Below are 9,402 nucleotides of genomic sequence, written 5' to 3'. Positions count from 1 at the left end.
ATATCAAAGTTATTATCAAAGAAAATTGTCAAAGCTATTTCCATGTTTACAGACATTGTCTGTCCGTGATAAAGAATTTATTTCAAAAATAAAATGTAATATAAAGAGGACTGTAAAAATGAAAAATCTTAAAAAAATTGTTGCTTCAAATAATTTTAATTAATTTGAAAAGGTAAAAAATATATTTGCTACAGAAAAAATATATTTTTTAATCAAATATATAGCGCATATAACTATTTTTATAACTCTTTTGTAGTCGATGTAGAAATTTTTTAACGGCAAATTAATTAATTAAGATTACATAGTTTTCTGTTCTATGTCAACTTTATATTATTACATTGCTATGAAATTTAAATGTTACAGATAAAGATACGAGTTATAAAAATAAATTTAAATTAAATTTCCATTTGCGCGCGCGCATTAAATTGTTTACAGCTTTAATCTTAACAGTCGTTAAATAGTCATTGATAGCTTCAATCGCAATCTGTGTTATCGCCGTAAGATACTTGAACACGACACCAATGAGAAAAAAATAACGATCGTAAGACGCACCTAGTAGCTAGCAGCATTAAAAATTTTTCCATTCTCGAGAGCAGGATAGAACTCTCGAGATATTTATCGTATTCTAGACTAGATAATAGCGTGCATTATTGCGTATAATTTGCACAGAAAGAATGCGATTAATGGCAATTGCTAATTGCTTTAGAAAATATGTATTTATTCTAGATCCTAGGCTATTTTTATGACTACAAAAAGAATGAATTAAGTAACAAAGGAAATAAAAATGTGAATAAATATTGCAAAAAATATTATTAAATTTATTATTAAAACAAAACATTTTATAATAAATATATAAAACGTTACTTTTATTTATATTAACTTGTGTTATACTATATAAATGCGCGTATATATATCGATATATTTTAGCTAACTAAAATAAAAAACTGTTAAGTAATATTTTGATAACTGTGACCTAAATGCTATACAGATATCATAATATACGACCATCAGCAATATATTTTACTATGATAGATGATCACAATGTAAGTGACAAGTCACAGTCTATGAGGTATATATATATATATATATATATATATAATTTTTTATATAATATATTATACATTTAAATAGCAATTAACGAGAGAACATGTATGCATATAAATGCATGAAATTTTGTATGTTGTATGCATGTCAATAAAGCTACGTGAGCAGAAGTTATATCAAAGATTTATGACAATAATGTATTTAAACATGAATGAAAAGTTTATAAACTTGAAATTTATGTAATCTATGAACAAAGTAGTAAAGAAGATGATAAATTATTCGTAAAGTTAACATTTTCTTCTCAACAACTTTGATATTTATTTTAAATTTTTATTTTTCTTTTTTGTTTGTTTATACGTATCTCCTCACATTGCGCCAAGATCTTCTTATCTTTAAAGTTTAGCTAAACGTCTTAAATTATTATTTACTTTGATAAATTCTTTTATTAACCCGGCAGTCGTAATATACGTCAGTGCGAGAATTTTTGCGTTTAATTAAATAAATTTAATTATTCAAGCATTTGTCGTTTTGAAGCTAGCATTGCCCCGTAGCTCCTCCTGAATCTCTTGAGAAGTTTTCCCCTTAGTTTCCGGTATAATAAAGTATGTAAACCCAGTGGCGGCTACCATAATGCTGGCAAAGATCCAGAAAGTCGCGTCCGCGCCTAATTCATCGTTCATTGCCGGAAAAGTCTTTGTTACCAGAAACACGAGGAACCAATTCAACATCACGGCAATACCGGAAGCGACCGCTTTGGTCTCTGCAGGAAATAATTCACCCATCAGCATCCACGGTATCGGACCCATCCTGCGCATAAAACGTAATGTGGTCATTGATTTATTTTTTATTTTTTATGTTTATTGTAATGTAGACACTTCAGTTATAATTTTTACAATTTCGAGAAAATCTAAATAATCAGTTTATACAATTGTTTTTAAGACATCAAATTAAATATTTATAACATGCAATGAATGTTATAACCAGACCATTTAAAAATGCAAATGCTTCGTTACAAAATTTACCCGATAGAGAAGGAGATCATAAATAACGTCAGAGATGTAAGTGGCAGCCAACCTAGATTACCGACGTCATTTCCGCTTGCCTTAATATTGAAGTACAGACCAAGAGCTACAAGACTGACTGTCATAACACTTGAAGAAAATATAAGCAATGGTTTCCTTCCTGCACGATCCACAATTATAGCTGCTACACCTGACATCACCGTCTACCAGAAACGACATTTCAAGAAAACATCGTCATCCACGAAAATTAAGTAATTAACAATAATTGCAAAAAAAAGGATACACATATATACATCACAGATATATATCACGCTGATTACAATTATCGTGTAGTTAAATCGCAAAAAAACAAATTTTGGAGATAAAAATTGCACAAGAGATTATAAGTACTTATGTACAATTCATAAAAATTCATGTTCGACAAATTGCTGGGAGAGAATAAAATATAAAATAATCCTTTGAAAAAGAATAATTTTAATCAAAAGATTTTGTTTGAGAGAAAAATTGTCTGATATATTCTATGTCTCAAGGTAAAATAAAATGCTTTAAAGACATAATATTTTTCATAGAAGTTTTTTATGCTAAGTAAATATCAATAAGCGTACCTGAACGATTGCTACGACAATAGAGGCAAGTTCCGGCGACATCGAGCTTCCGGATGCCTGAAAAATTGTAACAGTATAAAAGATTACTGCGTTTATGCCGGACATTTGTTGAAAGAACATAGCTCCCAACGAAGCGAGCAAAGCTTTTTTGGCCGCCCGAGTGCGTATAAGATCGAATATGCTCGATTTCCTTAACGCTGCCTGTTCAGCCTCCCGCTGCATCTGTGCGAGTTCCTCAGATGGATCGTAAGAATCTCCCCGGAAGACTGTCATCGCCGATGCGGCTTCCGGTTTTCGCTTTTTGTTCTGCAAAAATTCGAGACATATTCACATTTTTATTCATTGACGAGAAATTTGATCATTTTGATCTATATATTGATTATTACAATTATTTTCTTAGATATTAAATAGACTTGTTTAATATTAAAACGTGAGAAATAAATATATAAAAAAATAATAACAAGGTAAAATTCGAAAGAGAATCCATCGATTCGACCTACCACTAGCCAAACTGGTGATTCTGGCATCCATACAAAGGAAGCAAAGAAACCGATCACAATAAGAGCGCAGATGATAGCGAACGCCGTGTAACTCACGACAGCTCCAAGCACGAAGGCCAACAAAATTCCAACTGTGAGAAATAGCTGGAACATGGCACCGAGAGTGCCTCGGGTGGAAGTCTCCGCAATTTCAGAGATATAAGTCGGTACGAGGACGCAAGCCGCCCCGACGCCGACGCCCACAATAAACCTGGCTACGTAGATCGGCCAGAGCTCGGAGGAAAATATAATGATGACCCAGGATAGAAGAAACGGAGCTGTCAGCAAAAGAAGCGATTTTTTCCGACCAAATTTATCGGCCATTGGTCCGGATAGAACGGCGCCCAACATTGCTCCCAGAGCCAGCAATGAGCTCACCCAGGATCCTTGTTCCTTGGTAATGACCAGCCATGAATCCGGTTCGTATAGCTGGGGCAGAACAGGAGACGTCCAGGCCAGAGCGTTGCCCACGCCGACGGCCATTAAGGCAGCTTAAGAGATTTAAATATAAAGTTAATACCAAGAAGTTAATATCAATCCTTGATGTTAACTTTATATAAAGTTAATATTATGAATTACATTAAAAAGCTTTATTATGGTTATTTAATACTCAAAATTTAATATTCTTAGATTAATAATGTTTGAAAGGATAAATGGATAAAGCGAATAATTTTTATTTACTTTTACCATAAATTTAACAAAATTACAATTTATATTGTTTGTAAAATTACTTTTTAAATGAAGAATGTACAATTATTTTTTAATATTAGACATTTAGAAGTTTTAGGATTAAATATATTTATCTCATTTGTTTGGTGGAGAACTTTATGTTTTCCGGCACCTACACATTTAGGTCAATCTTATCAGTCTATTCATTCAAACCGTTGCACCCATTTGAAACATGAGAATTATCATCTATCTCACAAAAACAGTATATTTTTTTTGATAAGATGTACGAATAGAATTTTATCAATTCTTTAGTTATTAGTATCCATTCTTTCATATAATGTTTTACATAATAAAAGTTTGATTAAAACAATTTAAAATAATGTTACTGTATCACATTATTGCCAAATAACGACAATATTCGCAATAACGAACATTCTTGACAATCTGAATAGTTGTATTATATTTAAAATTTTTTTTCTATGCGATTGATACTCGTAGATAATCGTGGAACATTAGAAATGATTATGTGATGTGCGTGGTAGGACAGACAGCAAGGTTGAATTATTTTATCGCGGTTAACAGCAAAATTTCAATTCAACTTAATAGTAATAGCCACGAAAAAACAGTGATGCATTATATTTTTTATTATAATCTGTCAGAGATGATATGGATCAATTCGTAGAATGTAATCATGTGAAACAGTAAATTCACTGTTCTTTAAGAACTGAAATCTATATGCCTCGTATCAGAAATATATGTGTGTAAATTACATTGCATTGAATTCGGATGGCTCTGACAAGGACATCTTTCATCTCGGGGCAAAACGCGACCCTCATTTCAATAAAATATTACGACCGTCGTTGGGTTTCTGCAGCGAAATAAGAGTTTATTCGGCACGGAATTTTTTATTAATAAAAGGTCCCTGATAAAACCGAGGCTTCACTATAATTTTATAGGAAAGTCATGAAACTGTAAAGGAGAGTCTGCAGACGCGCACATTTATAATATTCTTTTTTTCTCGTAAATTTATCACTTTTATTATACTTGCGGGCGAAATTTAATTAATATAATAAGATACAAGCAGATATCCAAATTGTGAATAATGTAATGAAGTAGCAAAATTTAAATTTACACACATATATAAAATTATCAAACATTTAGTATTTATGCTATTAATGTTTCATTGTTATTCTATGTATAAAACATTTTGTGAAAGTATCAGAAATAATAAGTAACATAATTTTTTAATAGTTTGTACCATACTCTTATGTGTTTTAACTGCTATTAGAATGAAAATGTCCTCATTTACGTAAGGTAAAAAATATGTGTACATAAAACAAGTTGTGTGTAAATTAAAAAATAAGCGTGCAAAAGACGTATTTTTGTAAATAATCAAAAATATAAGATTTTATCTCGTTAATAACGTTATTATCTTTTTTCACAATTAAAAGGTTTGATCGCTTATACATGATAGATAAAAGTATCAAACCTCTTAAGAAGTAAATTTTAAGGCTTTCAAAGATTTTAGGAAAACAATATCAAGATATATTACTAAATCTATCTATTTCTCAACGATCTTATCTCTCTCTCTCTCTATATATATATATATATATATATATATAAGATAAGATTGTTGAGTGATAGATAGATTTAGTGATAGATTTAGTAATATATCTTGATATTGTTTTCTTAAAATCTTTTAAAGCCTTAAAATTTATTTCTTAAGAAGTTTGATACTTGCGGTAGAAATATATATATATATATATATATATATATATATATATATACATTTTATAATAAATAAATTTATAATTTAAACCAATAATTTAATAAACAACAGAAATATGCAATATCTGGACTTTCTACCGCAATTCTATTTCCAAAAAATCTAAAGCTTAAAACTAAGAAGATAACAATTTTCGCGCACAAGTAATTATTAAAGTATTAAAGTTTAAAATGCCAATGTTTCCTACAGTCAAATCAACTAATTGCGCACATGATAACACATTATTAATCGTGATAATAGCATAACGATTATTACGATTAATGATTATCGACTGGATACGCGCATTGCAGTAAACTGATACTATCTAAATAAGCAATTATATCACGAAGTAATAACTTGGTCTCTCTAATCTGATTTTAATATTATTATTTATTAATATTTATTTAATTATTATTTGATTTTAATATATAATTTAAATTAAACATAAAAAAGGTAATCAAGAGCCAACGCGAGTGAAGGGCGTGAAAAAACTTCTTTCTCAATCGTGTTGGATGTAAATCTTCTATATTTTCATATGTTTCGGACTCTGTTTTTGAGCCTTCTTCAGTGACTTTAACAAATAAAGGGACAATAATTACAATTGAAATAGCGACAGTAAAACCTTAGTTATCCTTTTATTTGTTAAAGTCACTACAGAAGGCTTAAAAACAGAGTCCGAAACGTATGAAAATATAGAAGATTTACATTCAACACGATTGAGAAAGAAGTTTTTTTACGCCCTTCACCCGCGTTAACTCTTGATTGCCATTTTTATGTTTAATTTAAATTATATATTAATATTTTAGAGCTTCAAATTGGTAATTTTTTTCGTAGATTATTTTATTCTATTATTTATAAGAACAAATTATATATATGTATATACATAATGTTTAAAATAGAGAAAAACTAATCTTATAAAAAAGATGTCCTATTTTATATTAATTATTTTTTCTTTAAAAAGAGAAAAAGAGAGAGAATGCATTTTTAATAAAGTTAAAACATTATTTTTTAATGAACTTTAAACTTTTGATGTTCAGAAAAGACACAAGCAATTTATACTTTTTATAATCTGTATTAAGATAATTTCTATTTATTTTCATATAAGAACAAGTCTTTTTTTATAAAAGCGTATTGAGATTAAATTATAAGAAACATATTAAAAATAACATTATTAATATTTTAGATATTTGAAACATATGTAAATTAAAAAATGAATTGATTACAGAGATGAAATATTATTAATATATATATATATATATATATATATATATATATATATATATATATATGATTTATAATATGGGTGCACATTTATATATGCCGTTATATACAATTTGATATAATATTCTCTTCGAGCAAGTTAGTTTATAAGTAAATAATGAAAATGGAGTTTAAATATATTTACCGCACGTTCGATAGATTATTTATTAAATATATATGATATGCGTAATTAATGTAATGAAGATAATTTCAAGTACAAGGATTAACATATAAGTGTAAATCATAAACATTTGAATCAGTAAAATTATACATAAATTTTAAATTACTTCTGTTTAATCGCTCAAACTAAATATCGTGCTTCTTCCGATCGATCATTTATCTCTTATATTCTAAAAAAATACGAGGAACATTAATATATACAGTTGTTCAAGTACCGGAAATGGATGCGAGGTACTGCCATAACTTTTTGCCTTCCTGATGCACAGGAGCACCGCTAATCATTCCGGTGCCCTCCATCTTCGTGAATCAGGCTACTCCTTCGAGGGCTTTGAAGCAGAAAGATCAATGTTTGCGACACTCGGCGATAATCTCGTTTCACGATCGCCTTTGACACGTTTTGTTTGCTTTTTACCCTCGATTTTCTCAGTAACACAAAATACACTAACGACGAAGAAAAGTCGCAGGCCACATTTCGGACATCGCAAAGCTGCTCGATGCGAAATGAACAATCTGTTACCAGGGCCATCGTATATCTTGACTCACTATCTAGTCACCGATTATCACTAATCTTTACCGCTTATCTGGCACGATCGAAACAAAAAAAAAATTTAGAAATCACGATAAATAGAGATCGGCAAAATGAATGACGGAGTCGAAAATCCGAACGTACGCGTGGTGCGCTGATACGGGATGAACAGAAACACGAATCTATAAAACATCTCCTTCATAAAATTGGCGTGTCACATCGTCCTTGATATACTTCTCGCGATTTTTGCATAATGAGAAAGAATTCAAATTTTTTTCAGGATATTTTATTCTTATATCTTTCAATCTTTGAGCCTTTCGTGATACTTTGATAAGTAAAAGAAACTGGGTCACTCAATTTAATTCCTATGAAAGAGTGTTCTTTTTCATACAAAATATGTAACATTTTTTATAAAAAGTAATAGAGTAATAATTCTTTTTAAATTTAATTTTAATTTCTTTTTCTTAATATAAAACATCCTATTTATCGAGCTTTTTAATTAAAATAACAAGATATAACTATATAATATAGTAATTTTAATATATTTTTTAAGGTATTTTTTCTAAACAACCTTTACCGTGAAACTTTTATTAATCTTTGAATAAAGTTGAATTTTGTCAGAGATAGCTGGTTTTGCTAAGAAATTCACACTTTGTTACCTTCGTGACAGATTCTTCTATACAAGATGTCTAAAAAAAAGAAATAACTTTTGCTCTCATTTCCATTTTGATGTTTCAAAAACGTTGTGCATTACATTATGATTTTCATTATGTTCTGCACAAAATGAGGTTTGTTGAAATTATTATTATTGTATAAATAATGAGAAAGTAATAAAAAATTCACATGACGCAACTCAGTAAATTAGGAAGTTATACGACAAAGCGTATATCTCTGATTCGTATCAAAAATAATTTATATGTATACAAACTGCGCGCGCACGCATTAATTATTTTATATGCTGTAAAATTTGTTGCATAAATATACAGTATGTTTGGACTTGTGAAATATTATGGAATATTTTAGTCAAATAAATAGCATAATTTCATAAAACTACATGCAATGAAGGCATTCGTTGTAAAATGAAAAGCATTTTGATGCGAAAATATTCGACGATTTTACAAAGAAAATAAAAGCTCTGAAAAATGTGGCCGCTTACCTTTGGCAAAATGTTCTTTTTGCCGCTAGAGTCTCATGTGAAAGACACTTCAATTCAATTTCAATCGTTGACAGAGCGCAATTTTCGATTTTCTCCACCGTCGCATCGAGTTTCACGCTTATTGGTCGCGTAAACTTGATAGATTTTAAATTTAATGTATGAATAAATATTTCACATATATACAAGTTTAAAAACTTGCAATTTTATTATAAAACAAATATCTGTTTTAGAAAACAATTTATTACTAAAGATTTTCTTTAATCGTAAATGGATTTTCTCGTAATTGGAAAAAATCGATAAGAAATTCTCTAGCATAAGACATATGCTTGATAAGAATTGCAATAGAATCACGCCGATAAATCACTTCTATATTTGATTGCGAATCGATATCCGGAATCCGATTATATTTTTTATCTGCTGTCTTCGCGAAAAATCTATGACGCCTGCGTTGCAATACAAATAAGAAATTATCGCGGTTTTCTGAGTGAACAGTAAGTGTATATATACATATACTTCGAGATTAAATCTTTTTCTTCGATGTAATCCAGAACTAATATATCATTTTTTTTCATTATTATCGCATTGCTACTCCAACCGTCTTAAAGGAAAAAGAATAAAAGAAGTTTAAAAAATACG

At 29.4% G+C, this 9,402-nt stretch overlaps 1 protein-coding gene across 1 annotated transcript; it reads right to left on the bottom strand.

Annotated features, from left to right (window-relative positions):
* Positions 1 to 809: 809 nt before the first annotated feature.
* On the bottom strand, positions 810 to 7,608 carry LOC140667346 (facilitated trehalose transporter Tret1). Its single transcript, XM_072895204.1, has 5 exons — positions 7,300 to 7,608; positions 3,172 to 3,701; positions 2,672 to 2,977; positions 2,067 to 2,269; positions 810 to 1,851 (listed from the first exon to the last, which is right to left on the bottom strand). Exons 1-5 carry the CDS (start codon positions 7,379 to 7,381, stop codon positions 1,557 to 1,559), a joined length of 1,416 nt encoding a protein of 471 aa, XP_072751305.1. The 5' UTR covers positions 7,382 to 7,608; the 3' UTR covers positions 810 to 1,556.
* Between the last annotated feature and the right edge of the window lie 1,794 nt (positions 7,609 to 9,402).

This window comes from Anoplolepis gracilipes, chromosome 6 (genome assembly GCF_047496725.1).
Source record: "Anoplolepis gracilipes chromosome 6, ASM4749672v1, whole genome shotgun sequence".
Taxonomy (NCBI): Eukaryota; Metazoa; Arthropoda; class Insecta; order Hymenoptera; family Formicidae; genus Anoplolepis; species Anoplolepis gracilipes.
Note: the sequence above shows the minus strand (reverse complement) of the source record. Positions and strands in the feature narration are given on the sequence as shown.

Coding starts and splice junctions, on each gene's coding strand:
- LOC140667346 (XM_072895204.1), bottom strand. CDS start 7,381: ATGGAGGGCACCGGAATGATTAGCGGTGCTCCTGTGCATCAGGAAGGC. Junction 2,978..3,171: donor AATCACCAGTTTGGCTAGTG/GTAGGTCGAATC, acceptor GAATTTTTGCAG/AACAAAAAGCGAAAACCGGA. Junction 1,852..2,066: donor ATGATCTCCTTCTCTATCGG/GTAAATTTTGTA, acceptor TTTTATGCGCAG/GATGGGTCCGATACCGTGGA.